The 25,073-nt window shown below is 34.5% G+C and overlaps 1 protein-coding gene and 1 pseudogene across 13 annotated transcripts in view; both read right to left on the bottom strand.

Moving 5' to 3' along the window:
* ADGRL2 (adhesion G protein-coupled receptor L2) overlaps nt 1–25,073 on the bottom strand; it is a 179,698-nt gene that overhangs the window by 71,901 nt on the left and 82,724 nt on the right. For all 13 annotated transcript variants that reach the window (XM_060024192.1, XM_060024220.1, XM_060024203.1 and 10 more), the window contains one exon: nt 8,903–9,116. In XM_060024192.1, coding sequence (XP_059880175.1) covers nt 8,903–9,116 — 214 coding nt within the window. The remainder of the gene's footprint in view (nt 1–8,902; nt 9,117–25,073) is intronic.
* LOC132425424 (large ribosomal subunit protein eL22 pseudogene) lies at nt 9,150–23,648 on the bottom strand (annotated as a pseudogene).

The raw sequence follows: 25,073 nt of genomic DNA, 5'->3' as shown, positions 1-25,073 counted from the left end.
TATCCAAAGGAAAGATAGTGGCAATGCCTTGATTTGAAACTCTAAAATAAAATTCTATTTCTATTCTCTACAACTGTGATTAAACAACTATATTTATTTGTTCCAAGTATAACTCTTTTTAAAAGGATGCTTGTAAGTATGATTTATATACTGATGCTAGTAGTATTGACTTCAGAAAGCAGATACACACTAAAAAGAAATCATACTTAGGTACAAAACAAAGTACTCAAATGAGTATTTGAAAATAGTCTTATGTAAACAGATTTAGCGTGCTTTCATCTAGTTATTTAACATTTGATTGTCCAATACATTGTAGTAATATAATGCTGAATTAGACCTGGTTTCTGTCACTTAATAAATTGATTTGTTTAAATTTACTTTGTAAATAGAAACTCATGTTTAGTGTGTAACAATGTTCTAAGAGAGTAAAAATCTACAAGGTATATGACAATACATGTACTACTGAAATACCACTGTCATCTCATCCATAACACTCACCTCTCAAATGAGAAAGCTGGCATAAGTGATAACTGAGACTATGAAGATTATTATAACATTAAAATTCAAATGGATATTCATATTCACTTTTATTTATTCTCCTCTCTTTAGTTTCAAAAATAAAAACCACTTCTAATCATAAAAACACCAGAGTTTAAATGAGATATGTCTTTACTTTTAAAAAAACTATAGTCCCTATCTCTCATCTGACAGTGGCTGTCCAAAAATAAAATCAAATTCAAACTTTCATGGTATTATTTAAGGCTCTTAATTTCACTGAATAATCCTTAGGAAATATAGTGTCCTTAGGGAAAATGGTTCTGGCTTCCTTGACCACCAGTACACAAAGGTAAAACCCACATATTAAGCACCAGTAAAACCAGCAGGTCACACTTGTACTCTCAGTGTTCATTATCCAGCAGAATTATTTTACTAATTTTCATCTTAAAAGGAGAAACAGAGGACCCTGTAAGGCAGAATCTCTGACGTGACTGTTTCTTTCTTCCACATTTGAAAAGGAGGGTCATAAGGGATATTAAGATGATTTGCCTTCTAAGCCATTTTATAATTTATTAGTCTTTCTTACACACTAAATGTGAATGTTTAATATGGTTCGTGTTTATTACTGCCAATAGTCTTTCCTTTCTATAATGCGTGCTTTGGTTTAAACGCCTATCAGTAGGTGACATGCAAAGTATGTGCTCAATTAGATACACCAATTAGAGCTTTAATTGTTATTTATTACTGTACTAAGGTTCAAGAGTTTGTGCTAGTAACCTCCCAATCCTTGGCCAAAGAGAGGTGCTTGTAATTCCAGTTAGCTGTCTTAAAACAACTCAGCCAAGAGTGCAAGAATTAGTGCAAATCCATCACCCAACAGGAAATAACCTAAATACATCTCAGAGATGATGAGTTAGCAGCATCTGAGTTATTTATTTTTGCCCAGATGCATGTTTTCTTAATGGACAAATGGTTGATAAACCTGACACCACAGATAGATAAAAGCACTTGGGATAAACAGCATAAAGGTAAGGCTGCAGTTTCTCAGAAATGGCAGGCTTAGACCCTATGAGAATGAATAGGTACACTGAATAAATACTAGGCAAGAGAAGGGTACCCCTTGACTGGCAACTATTGATAATAACGCAAGAATAAAATATGTAAACCCCTAAAACATTACAAAACATCAAATTAGATGATGGAACAGATTTAGCTAACTTTTCCCTCTAAAAAATGTGATTAATAAGGAAGGGATGTGAATATCTTAGAAAGGTAAGTTTTAAGTTTATTGATACCTATAAAGAGGTCAGGGAACAAAAAAATAACTAAGTAAAACTTCTTTTGGGCTTCCTTGGCGGCACAGTGGTTGAGAGTCCGCCTGCCGATGCAGGGGACACGGGTTCGTGCCCCGGTCCGGGAAGATCCCACATGCCGCGGAGCTGCTAGGCCCGTGAGCCATGGCCGCTGAGCCTACGCATCTGGAGCCTGTGCTCTGCAACGGGAGAGGCCACAACAGTGAGAGGCCCGCGTACCCCCCCCCAAAAAAAAAACCTCTTTTATATAGCTCTGACTAGGATACAAAGTTTCTTTATGAAGACTGAATCATCAATATAAAAGTCGAAAGGGTTGTATGTCAAGGAGAGTATGCCCACACAGAAATCTGTAATCATGAAGTTTGTCAGAGAACACTGGGCAGAATTGTGACTACATTTTAATGGATTTTCGTGGTTAAATTCTGAGAATCTTCGAACATGCATCAGTTGTCACATGAAGGTTTTGTGTGGATGTGTGCATGTATTTAAGTATCTCCTTTCTTTAAATATTTTACACACACTTAGTATCTATCAGTATACTTGAAAATAACAGAAGTACATATACAAAACTAGATAACAGAATTTTTTAAGAATAATTATTAAATATTATTTAAGAATCAATTTTCATGCAACTAGGATATTAATTAATGAGGTTTCAGGTATAGAGGATTTGAGGTTTCAGCCTCTGTGGCAAATAAAGTACCTTCTTAAAGGTTCACAAAGTAAAAAGAAGGATATCGTGTTGCCATTCCTTCTCAAAGATATTTTAAAAATAAGTGAGGAGAATATACATGCTGCAATGTGGATGAAGTGTTTTGACTGCAATGACAGTTGATTCTCCAAGTGAAATGAGAGAGAGCTATACTATGATGAGTCCTAAATTCCTCGGCAGTTCCAAAAATCTGTTATACAATAACTCTCTTAAAATAGAAGCAATGGCCTATGGTTTTTCCTGCCCATAAAGAGTCCTTATGAGAGTTATGTGCCTTGCTTCGTAGCAAGAAGGGAGGTGAAGAAGCCAATGCACTCATTTTTCCAGTCTCACTCTATAACCTACTGTAATGTAAAGAACGACGGAACAGAAAAAAGTAATGCACATATGTATAAAATAACACATTTCTTCAAATCCTCAGGCACACAAGAAATTATCACCACTTGAATTGCTGTTGGGTTAACATTGTTAAATAAAATGTAATTATTATACTTGAAGATAATAAGTTGGGACACTGATAGGTTTAGAAAAGGAAAATTCAAGGATAGAGAAGTTATTGAATGGGGTATAGGATGGGAATAGATTAATCTGGTCCCTACTCTGTGCTTATGTCCATCATCCCAACCTTTGTGGACAAGATCTAGGCTCTGAAATAAGTTTTGGCTCTTACTTAGCTTAATTTAATTAAATTGTTCCCATGTTCTAGAAGCTAGATTTTTTCCCCCTTAAGTTAAAAAAAATCTCTGAATTGTACTCCTACTTCATAAATCTAGACTATGTATTTATTCCTTGCCTGGATGACTGTGACTAGGGTGGTATCTAATTCATATGGCCTATGCAAGGCTGAATGCTATTTTCGTAACTTCTATCCTGAAACTCTCCTCTCCTGAAAAATCCTAATGCGTTCTTTTATTTGAGCTAAATAGAATAAAAATCTTCAGCAGCAGTGAGAAAAAAGTGAATCTCTTTTGTACTTTACTGTTGGCTTATGAGACACTACCCTCCTGTTCTTGTTCTGATTTCCTTGATGGTAACTTTACCTCTGCCCCTTAAATGCAGGTGTTCTCTAGAGCTTTTCACATGCTCAAACCACATAACTTCTGTAGGTAATATTATCTGTTCACCTGTAACTACCAAGTATATGTTTATGTTTGCTTCATCTGTATGTTCTTCTTTCGACACTCTTGTGAGTGCCAGATCTGTAAAAACAACTGTTTGCTGAACTATTTATTTATATTCCACCATGTTTCCCAAATAACTTAAAGGAACTTAAATCCGTAGTTTAACAACCAAAAATATACTGTATTTTATTTAACAAGTAACCTACTGTAGTTGTGCTATGAGGTTCTAGCCAGTTGGTATCCATAAGTGGGCTAAAAAATTTGGCTAAAATCTTTGAAGGAATCAGGCTAGTTCCCTAAGTCTAGGACACTATTTTACTTTCCTTGGGCAATTGCAACACACAAAAAAAGGGCCTATCTTTGAATCAATTACACAAAATATACCTTTCCTACTGCAGGGAAAAAACTGAGGCATGTATTCTTATCATCTTCTTGAGAGCAGCACATATTACTTTTAGAACCTCTTTGCACTGACAGAGGTACACTGATGTACATCTGATAGTATGAGATAAGACTGAAAAACTGGACCTACCTACGCCCGTTAACCTTACATTTAATATTTTTTTAAAACCCAGTAAACATTTACATACTTTCTTACTTTCAGATCTCTTGGCTGGAGTGCTAATAAAAAAAGAAAAACCTAAGGACAATTACGAAGCATAATCTAAGGCACCAAACCACCTTGATGAGAACTGGCAAGTTCTTAGAGTGAATAAATGAACAAAGGGACAGTTATAAGCAATACCAGAAGAGGATCTCAGGTACAATTTAGCACATCACTTTAACTAGATTGTACCCAATGCTACAAAGAAACAGTATTGTTAGCAAAATTCTAATTTACTTATTCATCAAATACTTCAGAGTAGTAATAAGAGGTGTTTTTTTTTCTTTGCTTTAATGAATTCAAAGTGTTGAAACTGTTTCATGTTTAAGTTACCCCACTACAATTATCTTCAAAGAGTGCTAAAAAAAATTATCTCTAATGGTGATCATTTTATAGAGTATTAAAACACGTATCATTTTAGGAAGGAGTTTCATTTATCACTTTTTAGGATGAGCCATTCAGTGTACTTAAAAGACAAGTAGAATCAGTTAGTAATAGAGTCTTGGTTTCATACCTTTAAGTGAGCAGGAAATAGAAAATAGAGAATAAATAACAATTATTGATACTTTTACTATCACCAAGTCAAGAATTACAAGTGTGTTTATTTACTTGACTCTCAACTGATGAAGTGATGACAGTGGGGCGGGGGTAGAAAAGCCTTGAATTATAATATAAACATATTTTATGGTATTGAAATTTCTGTGCCTATATCCATTATTATATGTAGAAAACAGGGAGTTTCAAATTTAATAGAAAAATATCTAGTGCTTTTATTTAATTTTTCCAAAGAGAAATCTCCTACATTAAAGAAAAGAAGTCTGATTTTCTACATTATTAATACATTTTTCTGATGATTATAAATAGAAAAATTTGTCAAATTATTAGGAGTTTGGTGAAAATAACTCTTACTTTATTTGTAAATACTGAAAGAGTATCTTTAAATTTAAAAAACAGGGACAAGTATTCTACACATTCAATAGTTATTCTGTAATAATTCAGCTGCAAAAATATTGTCTATCTAATTTCCTTACAGCTATTTCAAACTATGTAATAGTCAAATATGGTGGACTTCCTTTAGTGTTTATAATCTGACATACACAGAATGGAGTACTTATAAATTACCACTATGAAACTCACTTTTAAGTCATCTTAACATCGTCTTCCTTGTCAATAAAGTGTTCATGTTTAAATTGTCATTGTGTTGATTAAATAATAATAAGCCACTAGTATAATACAACAATATAAAAATGGAGTTTCTACAGGCAGTTTTGGAACTAACCCCTTATTTTCCCTAACACACAGTAAATTGTTCAGAGATTTTGATAGCAAGGAAATTACAGTATGCTTTCACAGAATTTAAATACCCCAAACTCTAGTTCCTTTAAAATGTATTATCAAAAATGTAGCCCTGCTTTTATAACATAATGAAACAATGAAAATAACTTGCCATCTTATCTTGTACATTTCCTATACTATGCAATTACATTTATATTAACAAGTATGATAAGGCTTATGTGTTGTGCTAGATATTTAACCATGTATTTAAACGTATAACCCAACAAACAAAAGTTACCTAAAAAGCACAATTCCTCAGGGCCAGCTCTTTTCAAATTCTCTTTGTACTAACTCCCACTGCTTTTTTGCCTGTCAGTCTAATAAAAACAGGTAATTGTACATAATCATTTTTCACTTCCTATTTCTCTCTGGCTTAGTTCTAGATGCTCATGTGATATCACTACCACTGAACAGTCGGATCAACATATTAAGAATGAATAAATGGTCAATTATCAGGGATTACCTTTATTGTCTGCCTGCTATAGGCAGTTCTCAATTTTTTAAATACTATGGGCAAATTGTTCTATTACAATTTTATTGGAGCACAGAATCCATTCTTCTAAAGAAGGTATATTATCCTACGTAGTTTGTTTCACAAGCCAGATTTCAAATCCTACATAGTCCATAAAGGACTTTTGTTTTTTTAAAAAAAACAAAATACAAAACAAAACAAAAAAACACAAAAAAACTTTATCCAGTGCCATTTGTGCAAATAAGAGTTTACCTTAATTTTTTAATAACTACCCTTTAAAAACTAAATAAAAGCATTTTGATGGAAATCCTTCAAAAGTATTATATATGTCCTCTTGTTTATTAAAAATATCTTGATCAGTATCAACATTAACAAAAAACTTACTATAATCTATCAATAAAAATATGCTAATACCTATTCTGTTTGAAATTAGAGATTTTACAGCAATTTGTACCCATACTCTTATAGACTGGATTTTTAAAAAACAGTTTTTCCATTATTTCCTTAATCGCTCTTATCACCTTTAGATGATTTCACTGTGCCTACACTGATCAGACCTCAGTCTAGAAAATTTCCTGCTCTACTTTAAGGTAGACTAGCATACAAGCTACAAAACTGGACAGAGGACTGTTTTCAGTGGGGGAAAAGAGGCAAGAGGAGAGGGAGTAAGCTTTGAATAGAAAGATAAAGGGTTTTCCCAATAAACAAAATACAAAATCAACATTGTATAACTCTGTGAAACTTGTGTTCCTTCAGAGAGTCTCTATGTTCCAAATAACTGGGATTGCTGGATATTACTTTCAATCATAACGAACACAATTTTAATACCTTACATATAAGAAAACTCTAATTAAGGTGCCAAGAGTACCAAAATTTACGATAAAAAAAAAAAAGATGCCAAGAATTAGGTGCTCTGTGTTAATGCAGAGGAAAGTCCATACCCATTGTCAGCAGTTTTTTGTATTCTATTTACTTATAGAAACACAACTGTCCAGTTAAGAGATATCATTCACATATTTTATAGTTTATAACACACACTTTCCAACACATTTTTAAAACACAAAATTAACCAAAATTGGTATATTATCCAAATAACTTTCTATCTTCCTTCCTTCCTTCCTTCCTTCCTTCACCCCACTTCCTCCCTTCCTTCCTATTATCTATATATGAAGAAAACAAGAATGAGCGCTATATGTTTTAACTTTCTTAATCTGTTGTTTTTATTTTGTTTGTTTTTCTAAAACTGAAGATCAATAGAAGACAAGCCACAGATTGAGAGGAAATATTTGCAAAAGACATATCTGATAAAGGATTGTTATCCAAAATATATTTTAAAAAACTCTTAAAGGAAATTCCCTGGCAGTCCGGTGGTTGGGATTACGCGCTTCCACTGCAGGGAGCACAGGTTCGATCCCTGGTCAGGGAACTGGGATCCTGCAAGCCATGCAGCGTGGTAAAAAAAATAAAAATAAAAAACTCTTAAAGCTAAACAATAAGAAAACAACCCAATTACAAAAGGGGGCAAAAGACCAGAACAGACACCTCATCAATAAAGATACAGAAATGGCAAATAAGTATATTAAGAGGTGTTCAACATGATATGTCATTGGGGAATTGTAAATTAAAACAATGAGATATCACTATACACCTATTAGACTACCCAAAATGTAAAACACTGACAATACTAAATGCTGGTAAGGTGTGGAGCAACAGTAACTCTCATTCATTGCCAGTGGGAATGCAAAATGGTACAGTCACTTTGGAAGACAGTTTGGCAGTTTCTTACAAAACTAAACACACTCTTACCATATGATCCAACAAATCACGCTCCTTGGTAGTTGCCCAAATGAACTGAAAACTTATGTTCACACAAAAACCTGAACAGATGTTCACAGCAGCTTTATTCATAATTGCCAAACTTTGGAAGCAATCAAGAAATCCTTCAGTAGGTGAATGGATAAACTGTGGTACATCCAGACTATGGAATATTATTTAACACTAAAAAGAAATGAGCTATTAAGCCATGAAAAGACATTTACTAAGTGAAAGAAAGCAATATGAAAAGGTTACATTCTGTAGGATTACAACTGTGTGACATTCCAGAAGAGGCAAAACTGTAAGAAAGTAAAAAGATCAGTGGTTGCCAGGGGTTAGATGGAGGGAGGAATGAGTAGGTGGAACACAAAGGATTTTTAGGTCAGTGAAACTCTTCTGTATGATATTACAATGGTGAATAAGTGTCATTATAAATCTGTCAAAACCCACAGAATGTACAACAACAAGAGTAAACCCTAACGCAAACTGAGAACTTCGGGGGATAATAATGTGTCAATGTGAGGTCATCTACTATAACGAATGTACCACCATGGTAGGGGATGTCAGGATGTCAATGGTTAGGGAAGTCTTACACGTGTGGAGATAGAGTATGATAATTCTGTGTACATTCTGCTCATTTTTGCTGAAAAAATAAAGTTTACTAATTTAAAAAAATTAAGGAACAATTATTGCCAAAGACCCAGACATTTAAAACATTCTTGAATTATAAAATATTTCAAAATTTTGAAGGCTTAAACAAGATTACATTTCAATTACTTTTATTCTATGATGTATAAAAAAACCTGTAATACGTATTCCTTCTGATATGTCAATCTATATAAAAATGATATAGAGATTTAAGTGTTGTTGAAATATTATAAAGTAGAAGTCAACATTAGTAGGTAAAACCCTAACTCACTTTAATGAATAGGCTGAGATATGCACTGTATCTATCCAGTCTGGAGTTATGATAATACTTTTACGAATTTGGATGTAGTAACTAAAATGGGATAATAACACGTGAACATTTACCTTTGAGTCATAATTTTGAAGGCATCTGGGAGGTAGCAGTCTGTATTCTCCATCTGAAATGGGTCAGCATCACAAATCTTGTCGTCTGTCCGACCATAGTTAGCGCTCTCAATCATGATGACATCACTGCCGGGACATCGTAGATCTATAGAATAACCTTCACAGGATAATTCTCTACGAACTAACCCAAATGGTAAAGCTGCTCTGCTGAAACCTTAAAAAAGAAAAAAAAAAATTAACTCATTTATGAAGTATATTATTTTAATAAGGCATTTTCAAGTAATATGAGTCATGTCTATATCCAAGAGATGTCATACAAAGTATGTTTTTCAAGCCATCATTCATACATTTATTCAATAATTCTCTGGATCTTTACTATGAATCACTAATGTATTATTAAATTTTTAATATATATCTTTAGCTGGATTATTCATCTTTATAAGACAATTTTAAATTACTTTAATAAAATATTTTCTGTATAACCTAGTCACAATCAGAAATTAAGTGGCCCTTTTTGAGTAAACCCAAAGAAAAATAACGCATTTGATCAATGGATTTATAAAGAGTGACAAGATATACAAATACAGAATGCAACAATTAAAAAAAGATCGGTTTTCATTTACGAATGAAATCAAAGCTCTGCTATACAGGACACTGGCCTTACCCATTTAATGTAGACATATTAACTGCTGTTAATAGAATTATCTTAAAAATACATTTGTCTTAGCGTCTCCCAAAATAACTAAGACACTATGACAGTATCATACTTATGGCACAATAACTTATTTCAATTTGTAGACTCTTTACTGAAAACTGACATAAATGAAAGGATTCAGCAGATGGGCATTCAAAGGAGCCAGCACTGCTCCAATCCAGTCCAAAAAGCTGAAACCCCCAAAAGGGGCAAAATTTCTGAGATTCAGTTTTGTCATTTACAAAATGGAGATGAAACATCTATGATGTTATTATTTTTTCCTACCTGTGTGACTCTAAAATGAGATAATGTACAGAAAAGCACTTAATAGAAAGTGCCATATGAACTTAAGTATGGTGCATTAGGCGGCATGTAGATAACCAATGTTCATGAGTGCTATAAAAAAAGATTCCAAATAGAATAAGAAATTAGAATTTTAGGTTTTAATCATGGTTCTCAAGCAGGGGTCCTCTAAAGTAGTAACAGAGCATAGAACAAAGGTAAAAGCAGAGAAAGCCAAGAACAGCCAACAACAACTATGTGTGGGAGAAGCACATCTCTGTGTGCTGCTGTGCTACCTATGGGTTACCTACCGTATCAAAAACTTCTACACTGACCCAATTTTTTATTTCAGTTCTCTAACTTGTTGCCATCTATAGCGTTTCTTTTATAAAAGACTAGCATTAATTTCAGTATTTTTTCGTATCTCTATTCTTTTAATTACTCTGCATCACACGAGTCATCCCTTATATCCCTTTTTACTGGAAAAAAAAAAAATGACATTCAGAAGTAAACTGTTCCAAGACACAAGCTTCTAAGTTGAAGAGCTAGGTTCTGTCCAGGTCAGTCCAATGCTAAAACCTGTTCTCTTTAACTATTGCACAATGTCTCTCACTAATACAATAAAATAAACAGTCTCCTGGATAAACATGCATCTTCTTTCTAAAATGCAAACAATCTTGCGAAAGGATTAGTTAGTGGGTTGTACCTTGGTATGATTTAGAAAATCAGCAATTCTCAAACTTGGCTGAGTTCTCAGTTCTACTGAGAAAACTAAAAATGTAATTGGGATGGAGAGAGAAGAAAAAGACACAGCTTAGAACACAGAAATCTTCAGGGGATTGAGGCAAACGCCAACTTTGGTAGGTTTTCACTAAGAAGATTTATGGTCTTACGAGATTACAAAAAGAGAAGCGCACTATCAATGAAGAAGGAATACAGAAACGGAGCTGGGCAATATCATGAAAAACAGTAAAGGGGCCAACCTTTCAACCTTTTCCCAAGTTCATAAATAAACTTTTACATATGTTACTGCTTTCTTCCATTTGCTGATACTGTACTGCTTATACAAATAATTCCGCTTAAACTAGTATTATAGTTGTTTTAAATGAAAATATGTTTTAGGGTTTCAGAAGCAGACACATTTCTGTGGCAAAAAGCTGTGTGAAAATTCAAACAAGTGACATCATATAAAATTTTGGAGCACTGCATATTTTAAAGCCAGAGATGATTTGCAATTATAATACCTTGTAAATCATATTATTAGAGAATTACAAATATGAGAAAATGTTATTATAAGACTGACTTGGAGCCAAAATTCACAAGTTGTAGTATTTGTCAAAAATATAGAATTGATTCTGAAGCACTGTGGTTTTTAACTTGAGCTCCTTAATTTTTGTTGTTGACAGTTTGCAGGATTATAGTTATGGTTCTAAGTGAATTTTCCTCTGCTTTTGAAAGATATTTGAGAAATTGCAGAAGTCTTGCTGTTTTGATAATTCAGAGAAAGGATTTTTAAAGCCTTAATATTAATCATCCAAAAAGGTAAAGTATGGAAAAAGAAAAGGAAAAAAAATAGAAAGATCAGCACACTTTACTAATGTAGTAGATTTCCAATACAGAATTTTCTGAAGAACAGATCATGGTACTTATACTTTCATTGCATAGAACTGAATGAGTTCTTAATGGTGAATGTTGCTTTATTTAATGCTATAATATTATTGCCTTAAATCCTGTGTTCTTTTTACTAAATTCTTTTTCTCTCACCTGTTTCCACTGAACTTTATACTTATGTATAAAATTTAAAAATTGCTTGTTATTACCACATGGTGCTGTGGATATTCATTTTTAATATATATCTTCCCTGCTAGACTCTGATGATAGTTAGTTATAATTCTAATGCCTAGATTGGTACATGATACATAATTCCAATAACTGCTATCAAACCAAATTGCCAAGTTGAACAACTAGTATCTGTTTAAAACAATATAAATTACAATGCGTTTTCCTCTGTAATATCTATTGCCTTTGGCAGTGAAAACAAAGAGTGAGCATTAAGAAACAGATAAATACTTAATAATCAATAAAACTGTTATATCCTCAAAAAAAGAAAAAAATGTTTAAATTCTGTCAATTAATTATTTTCTAGGTACCACTGGGGTTCATTAGTGTTTCTCACAAAGACAGACGTTTATGAACCTTCCTTTATTTAAATCCTGTGTTTCCAACTGGATATGGAGATAGATATATATATATATATATATATATATATCTCCATATAAAACAAATATGAAGAAAAAATAAAAAGTAAATATTGTAGTAGCTAATATTTACATAGCAATTACAACGTTTAGATACTGTCCAAACTGCTTTTTATGGATCACCCTTTTTATGATCACCAGCATCATCAACAACTATCAACACAACAAAAAACAATGGAGTAGTTAACTGTAACAATACCCATTTACAGAGTATGAAACTAAGGCATTAAATAGTAAGTAATTCAGGGTCTCAAGGATTACTGTGAGTTAGATTCTAACGCATGCAGGGTTCTCAGATTCCAGAGCCCATGCTTTTAGTAATGGCCATGAACAGAAAGGGATTCTGTGACTTCTCAAGCCACCATGTTGATAATACAAACAAGATTAACTTTATAATTTTTCATACCATCTGAAATTCACCAAAAAATGTTAGTGAATTTGACAGGTAACAATTATTTTAAAGGTTCACACAACATATAGATAATGATGAAAATTGTATTTGTGGAAATGTAGCGATGTGTGCCATAAACTTATTGAGAGCAAAATCTATACTGTGCAAGTATGGACATACAGAAAGAGTACTGAACAGTACAGATGTCTGGGTCAGCCTTGTGAACTTGGCTAAGTCATTTTATTTTTCTGGGTTTTAATTTCTTTTTCTGAAGGATTAAAGTCATTTCAAAGTCCTATCAAATTTCACCAATCTATGATTCTAAACAGGCAAGCTCCTTTTAATCAGGTATACATGCTATTCTAACATTTTCAAGTGGTCAACAATTAAGACATTTGTTGCTCTATTTCTTTAAAATATAAACATAGGAGAATGTTAGCATGGATGGACTATGGCACAATAATGTAGATTGTATGGTACTGCCAAGAAAATTCTCAAAAGTACATGGACGAATTAGTCAGGATTCTTTCTGGATTAACTATTTTAACCAAAGACTTACTGGAAGGGAGAAAATAAACACGGGCCAATTATTAAATCAAAAGAAAAACCCACATAAACTTTTTTTTTTTGGTTCCTAAGTTTTATTCAAGAACTCATACAAAATATTACAGATAATTGAGTTTTAATCCTCATCTTCCTCCTCTTCTTCATCTTGATTAATCTAGAAGTAACGCAATTCGTAGCTCTTTGCTGTTAGTAACTACGCCTAACCAGTCACATAGATTATTCTTCAAATATTTTTTTGGTGATATATTTCAAATACCTTTTGGAAAAAGGCACCTCAGAAGTTACAGTAATCTTGCTTTGCTTTTTTCGACTGTTACAATACCTCCACCAAGATTCCCAGCTTTTCCATTCACTTTGATTCTCTCCTAAAAAACCTGCTCAAGATTGGTGGCATCCATGATTCCATCTTCTACAGGATAGGTACAGTCAAGAGTAAACTTCAGGACCTGCTTCTTTTTTTTTGCCCCCCTTTGCCACAAGCTTTATCACGGGCGCCACGGTAGCAGCGAATGGCAGAAAGCATAAATTTTTCAGAAAAATGTAAATTCTTATGCTTTCTTTGGGCACTTCTCCCCTATTTTCCTGAAAACTTCAAGGGGTATGGCTTCAAACTCTTCCACCAGCAATGGGACTTCAAAGAAGTTTGGAAAGTCTTAAATAAAACTATTGCAATTAATATTAATTTTTAAAATTCAACATTTTCACTAAGTAAATCTTATGAAAAGTCAGAACAAAACTTATTCCTAAAAACACTTATTTACACCTTTATTTATATCACATTAATGACTTACTATACTGAGTCACAGGAAGAAATCATCACAGGTATCAGTACCATTTCTTAATTACACTTTCTTCCTTTGTACACGAATTCATCCTTAATTGTTTAATGGCACATTTTTCAGGACTTTTTTCTTTTTTTTTTGCGGTACGCGGGCCTCTCACTGCTGTGGCCTCTCCCGTTGCGGAGCACAGGCTCCGTACGCGCAGGCTCAGTGGCCATGGCTCACGGGCCCAGCCGCTCCGCGGCATGTGGGATCTTCCCGGACCGGGGCACGAACCCGTGTCCCCTGCATTGGCAGGCGGACTCTCAACCACTTTGCCACCAGGGAAGCCCCAGGACTTTTTTAAAAATCACTGGCTAAGAGTATATGACTGACGCCCAAATATGACTTTGCATCAGAGTCATCTGGTAAGTATTTTTTAAGACATATCTGCAAGCCCGAATCCAGCCCTACTGAATCAGAATATCTGGGTTCAGATGAAGGTAGGCTATCTGTATTTGGGGAAGAAAATTTATTTATTTGCAACACACTGATACAATAACTAAGACATGCCAAGAATTTCTCCAAGGTCCTTTAAAATAGGTTTTCTCTATTACATATTTGTTAAGTCATCATCATATTTCCTCTTAATTCTCTAATATAGTTTTACTTTAATCTTTGAACATATTCATAATGGCCACTCTGAAATATTTATCTGCTAAATCTAACATCCAGGCCCACAACAGAGGCAGTTTCTATTGAATGTTTTTTCTCCTAAGTATGGGTCAACTTTCCTGTTTCTCTGCATTAGCTTGCAAATTTTCTGTTGTTGTTGAAAACTAGACATTTAAAATAATACACTGTTAGCTACTCTAGATTCCTTTCCCCTGAGAATTGTTGCTGTTGTGATATTTTCTTTTTAGCATTCTGACTGAATTTAATCTGCTGACTCTGTCTTCCCCTGTACTTTGCAGCTGCTGTGTGTCTCTATTCATTGTTGTCGTTGTTATTTTAATTCTTATTTTTATTTTCTAGCTTGACTTCCTAGGGATCACACCTGTCTCTGCATAGCTTAGTGATCAGCCAATGATTGAGCAAAGACTTTGCACAAAAACCATGAACCCATAATAAGGTCTCCACCCTCTGCTGATTGACCTGTATGTTAGGGAGAGTTCAAAGTTCAAGCAGTTTTCAAGTCAGCCTTGGTTATTTACTTTCTGCCACATCCCCTCGCATCTCCTCTGCTCTGTGTGTAGCTTCTCAGTCAGTCAAGAACGCAGAGAACGTTTGGCTCTTTCATTTCCAAGGTTTCCTGGTTATGTTTCAGACTGGCACTCAGTCTCCCCACCTGGGACCACAACCTCAGGTTAGCAAGAGCTAAGGGTCTTCCCCATCTGTTTTCCACAGTGTTTACTACTTTTACTGACAACACTGCTGGGCATGGGTTCCCACACTCTACTCTAAATCAAGCCAACTCTCCCTGGCAGCTCAGTCACAGATTTTCAAGGCCAGCCTTGCTCTGACTAAACTAACCACAATGACATAGCCAAAGAGTGCAGGGTGCAGGGAGAAGCAGCCCCAGGCTAGAAGGCTTTAAACTTGAACTGTGTGTACCAAAAGTTCCATCAGCTTTTTTTGGTTTGTTTTTTAAAGAAATCGTTCCCAATTTCTTATATGGCTCTGGTTACTTTCCAGAGCCCTAAAATGGTGGTTGTTGACAATTTTGTTCAGTTTTATACTTGTTTGGGGGAAGAGGATTTGCCATCCTCTCCACCCCATCATCACTAGAAGTCCCTCTGAGGACTTTACAAATATATACTGACTAAAAATCCTCATAACAACCATATGAGATACGTATTATTATTGTCACTATTTTACAAAGGAAGAAATCGAGGCACAGAAAAATTATGTTTTCCAAAATCACACATCCAATAAGAATGAAATCAAGGTTTGAAACCTAATACTTCAGCTCCCAAACTCGTGTTTTTCAATGTTACTTTAATGCCTCTCCAAATGATAATGACACTTAGCAGCAGGTTGGGGACCCCTGTTGTACAGAACATAGTTAGGGTGTACTGGGTGCCTCTAGTCCTAGAGGAACAAGGGCAAGAAAGGAAATAGTTGTCTGATGGTCAAGTAGTCAATGAAATTGCTCAGTCAACATAATCAACATAAAGAAATGCCCAAATTAAAACTCTTTAATCACACTATTACTATGACATTTATTCTAAGCTGTACTTTCAATATATTTCTATTTCAACAAAGAAAAAAAGAAAGCATCCCAACAAGCAAAGTGTAATCCAATCCATCTGACAATCGAAGAAAAAACTTGTGGGAGGCTCTGTGAGCAAAAAATCAATATTGCAGCTTTGTGCTGTGCAAATGTGAACACTGCCAAATAGTGGTGCTTAGAGTAAAATGAACTGTTTTGCTCCATTTTCTGCACTCTGAACAAATGACTTTGAAGACACTTTTTCCCTCCCAAGCTATAAAATGTCAAGCAATAAGTCTGTGTTTTAGGCTAGTGATTGGAATAAACACCTCCTGTCAACAGGTGCAGTGACTTAGGATTGAAATCTTTCATATTCAGGGAATAACTCCTAATAAACAGATGTACTGCTATGAGATGGGAATTTGTAAGACCAGAACTGGAATTCTAACATTGGATTTCACATCATTTATGAGCATTTTTGCAAGAAAATGTGCTACTCTGGCAATAAATAGTATACTGCTATAAGCTTATGCCTGTGGTGGACTTCAAACTCTTGTGGGAACATTTTGCTTTTCTAACATTGTCTCCCTCAGTCTGCTCTTTGGACATTTCTGTAAAATCATACATTCCATTAAAAGACTTTTTAAAGCTATAATATAAAAACTTCAACTTTTCTGGTACTGTTTTCCTTAATTACTTTGAACTGAACCCTGTCATGTATGCCCTGCTCATGCCAGCTATGGTCCCAGTAAGCACCACTCCTTTTGATTATCATGGTCCTCTATGGGACTGAGGCTGTGACTTCAAGCTCTACAGAAACATTAACTCAGACCATCGTCTATTACCAGTGGCGGAATATGAAATCTCTGATTTACTCCTGTTTATGTATGATAATAAGATTTCTTCCTAAAAGGGAAATAAGAAAAATACTTAATGAGAAGGGGGGCATGATTTCCACCAGGCTGAACTCTAGTTCAGAAGCTTCCAGAAAACTTATTCCCATTTCATTTTAATTTAGGTGAAAAGTCAGTGTTCAGAGTAAACCTAAAAGATAAATTATTTCACTAATAGTTCAACTTTTTCAATTTATCTCTGCATATTCATGAGGTTATTATAACAAAATTTTTAAAATCAAGGATGTATAATAAAACTTAACTTTGACCTAATGAAACTTCAAAGCTTTTGCACAGCAAAGGAAACCATAAACAAGACCAAAAGACAACCCTCAGAATAGGAGAAAATATTTGCAAATGAAGCAACTGACAAAGGATTAATCTCCAAAATTTATAAGCAGCTCATGCAGCTCAATAACAAAAAAACAAACAACCCAATCCAAAAATGGGCAGAAGACCTAAATAGACATTTCCCCAAAGAAGATATACAGACTGCCAACAAACACATGAAAGAATGCTCAACATCATTAATCATTAGAGAAATGCAAATCAAAACTACAATGAGATATCATCTCACACCAGTCAGTATGGCCATCATCAAAAAATCTACAAACAATAAATGCTGGAGAGGGTGTGGAGAAAAGCGAACACTCTTGCACTGCTGGTGGGAATATAAATTGATACAGCCACTATGGAGAACAGTATGGAGGTTCCTTAAAAAAACTACAAATAGAACTACCATATGCCCCAGCAATCCCACTACTGGGCATATACCCTGAGAAAACCATAATTCAAAAAGAGTCATGTACCAAAATGTTCATTCCAGCTCTATGTACAATAGCCCAGAGATGGAAACAACCTAAGTGTCCATCATCGGATGAATGGATAAAGAAGATGTGGCACATATATACAATGGAATATTACTCAGCCATAAAAAGAAACGAAATTGAGCTATTTGTAATGAGGTGGATAGACCTAGAGTCTGTCATACAGAGTGAAGTGAGTCAGAAAGAGAAAGACAAATACCGTATGCTAACACACATATATATGGAATTTAAGGAAAAAAAATGTCATGAAGAACCTAGGGGTAAGACAGGAATAAAGACACAAATCTACTAGAGAATGGACTTGAGGATATGGGGGGGGGGAGGGTGAGCTGTGACAAAGTGAGAGAGGCATGGACATATATACACTACCAAACGTAAGGTAGATAGCTAGTGGGAAGCAGCCGCATAACACAGGGAGATCAGCTCAGTGCTTTGTGACCACCCAGAGCGGTGGGATAGGGAGGGTGGGAGGGAGGGAGACGTGAGAGGGAGGAGATATGGGAACATCTGTATATGTATAACTGATTCACTTTGTTATAAAGCAGAAACTAACACACCATTATAAAGCAATTATACTCCAGTAAAGATGTAAAAAAAAAAAAAAACTTACCTTTGTATACTGAAAGGCAGTACGTTAAAAACTCATTCCATTTAAGCTTGCAGAATGTCACTCTATTGTTTTAGTTACTCTTAGTCCATTTTAAGAGATAGCTTTATCAATCAAACTCTAAAATATCTAATGTTTTGTGTTCATTAACATATAATTCTTTAACCTGTCAGTATTATGTGAGAAGCCTAAACCATGGCATGTGCACAGTAAAAAAAAACTACTTTCACCTTTGAACTTGTGTTCATGCCAAGAACAAAAAAAATAAAGGAATGCAATGTCATTTTCCAGCACCCTGGCCTTGAAAATGTAGCAATTTGTGTGTTAAGTAAACTTGGTTAGCATGAAACACAAATCAAATCCTTACAAAAATATAAAGTTCTTGCAAAAGAAAGTGTTCAAACAATTTAAGGTCATGTAACTACAAAATAGTCAACTCACCATATATGTGTGACATGCCTTAGCTTCTTGTGTCTTTCTGGTTTACAAAACATTTTTTTCTATTTTGGATATATTTTAAATTATGAAGCACTTCAAACAAAAAAGTTTTTAGAAGAATGTTTACAGTTTCGAGTAAGATCAATTTATACACAAAATACTAAGATTTACATTGGAATACACAAAAATTCCTAATAAATAAATACATGATAAAAAAATTAATACATAATTAAATCCAATTACATAAACAGCAAGGGAAAAAACTTTACCTCTGTGTTTTGTTAAAAGGAACAAAATTCTGGACACTTTGGACACTCAAAACGTAAAAATATACTGCAAGAATGCCATCAGCTATTAGGTTCAAATATGACTACTCCTGAAAAGCCTCTCAATATTTTAAGGAGAAAGTATGCATTAGAAGTCCTTCAAAACATTTGGAGATTAAATTCCTTATTAGAAAGAAATTGATCTCTCCCACTTAAAAACCTGTAAATTATCTGGCAATGATTAATAATTCACAAGTGCCATTAAAATATAGCAATTTAAAAGTTATAAATTACTCTCAGTTTAATACTGAACTTTAAAAGAAAAATTCCTGGTAAGCATGTCTATTAAGAATAATATATGCCACAGACAGACGCTTTTAATAGTCTCAGCATATAGCTAGCTATAACTTCTTGAAAGTTCACAAACATACAATACTTTCATTCTGATCTATTTTTAAATATTAGTGAATTTTGTATTAAGCCTCAATATTACCCTTACTACTCAGTGCCTATGCCCTCTGCACAGGATGTTCTACTCGTTTTTCTCTTAGGAAACAATTATTCTCCAAAATCCAGTTCAAAGCTTCCCTAACAATGGGGAATGAAGAACCTGAGCTCAGGTTTGGGTCATCTATTTTCTTTCTTCCAATAAATATTTATGAGCGTCTACTATGTGCCTAGCACTCTTCCACACACTTGGGATGTAACAGTGAAAAAAATGACAATGATCCCTGTGTCTGGGTAGCTTCCATAAGGAGTGAGTTCTCCTTGAGGAAAGATATCATCCACCATTACAATGCCAAGCCTGATAGTCAGTTTACAGTGGTCTCTTTATAGCGGACATAAAATAAAGACATGTTAAAACAATAGGTGTAGGAGTGAAATGAGTGCATGAACAATTATGAGCTCCACTATCAGAGCAGGCAACATGTTCTTTACTTATATTCCTCTGCTACTGAACGCTGAGTGGCTGAATAGAAAGAAGTGAAGCTTATTTACTTTTGTGTCCTTAGTTTCCAACACAGTGCATGGTACATAGTCAGCAATCACCTTTTGCTTAGTTTTATTTTATGCATTATTTTATACCTTAATTCTTTGTACAAAAAGTTGTCAAATATACCCAAGATGAAGATGTTTTTATACAGGGGGAGAAAACACACGCACCACAATTTTATCTTTTTATATATGTTAGTTTTAAAGTTTCTAGTTTTGAAGTTTAAGCTATGTACATTATCAGGAAATGTTGTATTTAAAACATTTTATGTCGGGAGATAAAAAAATATATATATAAATGTAACAAAGATGACATCTTCACCAGAGTCTCCAAATCAGTGGGACTCAACTATGAAATGCACCCTTAAAAGACTGACCACCTGCTAGAGTTAAAAATCATCCAGGAGTTGTGGTCATTGGTCATGTGAAACCATCACAAAAACCAGGATAGCAACTTTACCACTCCCCTTTTTCTTCCCTCAAGGAAATAGTAAACACTTATATTTATTTATTATTTATTTAATATTAATATTTATTATTTTTAATAACTAGTTAAAACCAGTTTAGCATTAAGAATTTACTATTGGAAATGCAATTTCTCAAGTCATTTACATTGCACTATCAAATCAAAATTCATAAGTAATTCTGTGTAAAGTATTCACTGACAACAACAACAACAACAACAAAAAAAAAACTAGAGAATAATCACAGAATAAGTAAGAAAATAATTTCATCGTCTCTTCTGGTACAACAATTTATTTCTACTTCCACATTCATTATTTACTATAATCTTCTAGCAATTTTATTATTTTTATTACCCTTCTTGTTATCAGAAATTCCACTACCTCCCCTCACCCACCCAACCTCAGAACATATGTTCTTAAAAGCGGTTACACAAAGCAACAACACAAAAATATGAGTCTCGTTCCTTCATCCAGTGGCTCACACCAAGCCATACCGGCTAAAGGATTCTATTCCTTTCCTGTCACGGTATTAGTCTGATGAATACAACTACCTAGGAGTGGAGACCCCATTTAGAGTATTCCCCAGGTAGGTCTCCCAGATCAGAAAGTCAAAATTCAAATTCTAAGTCTTTTTGTTAATATCTTGTATTCAAACATAAACAATATTAAAAAAAAAAAACCAAACCCCAAAAAAACTATTAACCATAATTTCATTTTTTTAAAGGTACATTTAAGTTGAATCACAAGAGGGACAACAATGTATATAAGACTTCCATGTCAATTAACTTTTATTTGGTAACAATGAACTCTAAAGATGTTAATTTACCAGGGTTACAACCGGCTTCCTCATTAAAGGCATCTATAAGGAGGCCAATTAACACCAATTCTAAAACTTATTTAACTACACAGAAACTGCAGGAAACCACCCACTCATTTCTCTCTTTCCCAAACAGGAATCCAAAGGTAATCACATTCAACTGCTGACTCAAACAAGTGTCCTAGAAGGGAAAGGCATTATATCTCCACATACATTCCTATGAGGTATTTATTTCTCACTTCAGGTAGGAAAGATTAGCACAGCCTGAAACCAGTCTCAACTCTTATCTTGACTTTTCACAAACTGTTACCCCCACTAACCACTAACACTTGGATCATTTAAAACATGTCAGGCATTTAACCTTTTCCCCACCGAAGAAGGGAGAAATTTCATGTCTTTCTTTCTACATGCCATAAAAGGCACTCTTTCCCTAAAACCTCAAATGACTTTAGGAAGTTAGGGTTTTTTTAGAAGATATTTATTTAACTGAACACACTAAAACTATCGAAGATGACACAAATGCTTTTCTGCTAGAAGTGAGAAGGCATCTTCCAATACGGTTCTAGAAAGAGAAATTCTTACTGAGGTCCTTTCCCATCTCAAAAAAATAACTCATGAGACCAAAGTTGACTTATTTAGTTTCCCCCCTTTTCCCCAAAATGATGCTTAAAATTTTATTCTAAATTATACTACAGGGACTTCCCTGGTGGTCCAGTGGTTAAGACTGCGCCTTCCAATACAGGGGGTGCGGATTTAATCCCTGGTTGGGGAGCTAAGGTCCCATATGCTTCATGGCCAAAGAAAACAAAACATAAAACAGAAGCAATATTGTAACAAATTCAATAAAGACTTTAAAAATGGTCCAATCAAGAAAAACTTTAAAAAAAATAAATTAAAAAAATAAATTATACTACATACATGGAATTTTTGAAACCCCAAACTAGACTGTAACTACTAAGATGTAACTCTTTCTTTATAAATAAAGGCTATTTTTTATCTCATGAACAAGTTGTAAAGATAAATTTCTGAAAGATACACAGAGCTATTGGAGTAACTAACCAAGTGGGTAATAAGATCTATAAAACAAAAATTAAAAGATTTACTCCAGTAAATACTGTATTACTGTGCTGTTACATTTTTCAATGCTCCTGGACCAATTAAAAACTGCAAAATAAATGAAACCAAATGCAGTCGTGAACCCATTTTTGTGAACTTCAATTCAAAATGCAAACTCAAAATAATCAAAACCACCTCCAAATGGAAAACAGCATTTCAAAGTTATCTCTTACTAACATCTTTGGCAGTCCCACCTAAACACATTTATTGCTCATTCATTCATCCACTTGTATTTCTGTCCTTAGCACATTCTGATTTCTCCACCAGGCTATTCAGAGATAAGCCACAGAAACTCATAATTCCCAAAAACAAACAAAAAAAAAAGGAGAGAAGAAACTTGAAATTCTCAGGTTGGAGGCAACTCCACCACTTCCACAAACTACAGAAAGCCCACTCAATGATAGAAGTTCTCCCTGACAAAAGAGATGACTTATAGAAGTATTCTACTGTGATACTCTGAATGAAAACAGAAACTGCTTCCCCAAATGATATGAAGGTTATCATATAATTCCTTAAATGACAATATAATGACCTTGATTTCATGGGTGGTTTCGGTGTTATTATTTTTGCATTGTGATGTTGAGGTTTGTTTAATTTTTGATGAAAAGATAAGGTTTTAAAGAACACACTCAAACTATTCTCAAATCTGTGTCGCCAGAGCATCGGGGAGGGAGGTGGAGGTGGGAGGGATAAGTTTAATCTGACATTGCACGGCGAAAATGTTGCCTTAAAAAACAAACAGCACGACTTGCCTGCAGTTAAAATTTTATCCTTTCTTGTATTTAACTGCCAAGTTGAACATCAAGAGAACAAGAAAAAGCACGGTAGCAGATCCAAGTGTATAGACCCTGCCCTTACATACACAGCCCAGTGTCATCTTTCATACTTGCCTTGTATAGGTACCAACAGCACAAAGGCAACAGAGCAGTTCCAACTTCTGGATTCAGACATTCTAATGAATTATAAGGAAAAAAGGCTCTTAGGAACCCCGTTTCAGCCCGTGTTGCTATGTCTCATTGTACTACTCTAATGTCCCTTCCCTCTACTTTAACTCAGGTCTCCCCAACCCCCGGGCCACGGACCGGAATCGGGCCGCACAGCAGGAGGTGAGCAGTGGGCGAGCGAAGCTTCATAAACTGCCGCTCTCCATCACTCCCCATCGCTCACATTACCTCCTGAACCATCCCCCCCCCACTCCCGTCTGTGGAAAAACTGTCTTCCACGAAACCGGTCCCTGGTGACAAAAAGGTTGGGCACTGCTGCTTTAAATGTTTATTTCCCTTTACAATCTGAAATACTTTAAATTTCACCCTTATGAAGCTGAATGTTGCCAGATAAAAAAGCTCCCTTACTATAAAAAAAGAAGAAGAAGAAAGGCTTGATAAGAGTCTCAAAAACAAGTGCTTCTTATCAGAAAATGAGAGTAAGTTTAGGTGAATCTGATTTATAATGACAACAGGCATGTTTCAGAAAATTACATCTCCCAAGATAAACTGTCTAAACAAATACCACTACGTTTAAATACTTTATATAAGATGTACTCACAAATCATGAGTATCAATTTCAAAGTAGGTGAAGAAAAAAAAACAGGAAAATAAACATTTACAATGCTCAGTTTAATTGGTAAGAGCAAAAGGAGGCAAAAAATTAAAATATGATGAAATTTTCTCCTATCAAATTACCAAATATCTATGAGTATTGTAAAACACACAGACTCATACATTTCTAAGATTACAAACTGATACCATATTTCTGAAGACTCTTACCAAATTTCTTTTGTAAATATATGTTCTGAAAAGAATCCAACATTTGACAGATTTAGATAAAAAGATATTCATAATGATAAGTTTGAGACAAACTAAAGAATCAAAATAGTAAAATGGCTCAAAAGTACATTGATAAAATAGAATGATACAATCCTAATAAACCATATTATAAATAATAAGTAATAATAAATATTATAAATAATAATTTAATAATATTTAGTGATTTGGGAATGTATTCTTAGAGGATTATGCAAAAGATATATACATGAATATATAGGAAAAAAAAGAAACACAGGAGGCAGAAACCCTTTTTTGGGATAACAGTGACCAGCTCATCAAAACCAACTGGGCTCAGCAATTGGGGAGGTGATGAAAACTGGCCATCAAAACTGAGGTACCAAGAAGCAGAACTTGGGTTAAAGGGAGCAAGTGAACAAAACGGCACTCTTCCAAGTAGGATAATGAAATCCTATTCCCCTTTTGAGGAATGATCTGAAAATATACCATCTCTCACCCTGAGAATCAAAGTGTTTCCTAGACCTTCCTGGTTCCGAGCTACCGGACTCTGAACACCAGATGCCTATGTGGACAAGGTGGTTTTTCCCAAAGACTGGATATATCCCTACTCCTTACATCAATTCCCTCATTGCATCTGAGATACATTTTCTTGGGGTGGTCTGTGCCCAAACACACTGATTCAATAAGGAAAGAAATATTTTGCTAAAGCAGGGCCTGTCTCCTATAGATTACATGAATTTCCTCCTTCCCACCTCTTCCAACTCATAATGACCTTCTTGCTGTTTGCTGCAAATTTCCCCC

This window comes from Delphinus delphis, chromosome 1 (genome assembly GCF_949987515.2).
Source record: "Delphinus delphis chromosome 1, mDelDel1.2, whole genome shotgun sequence".
NCBI classification, from domain to species: Eukaryota; Metazoa; Chordata; class Mammalia; order Artiodactyla; family Delphinidae; genus Delphinus; species Delphinus delphis.
The sequence above is the reverse complement of the archived record's forward strand: the minus strand, read 5'-3'. Positions and strand labels throughout refer to the sequence as shown.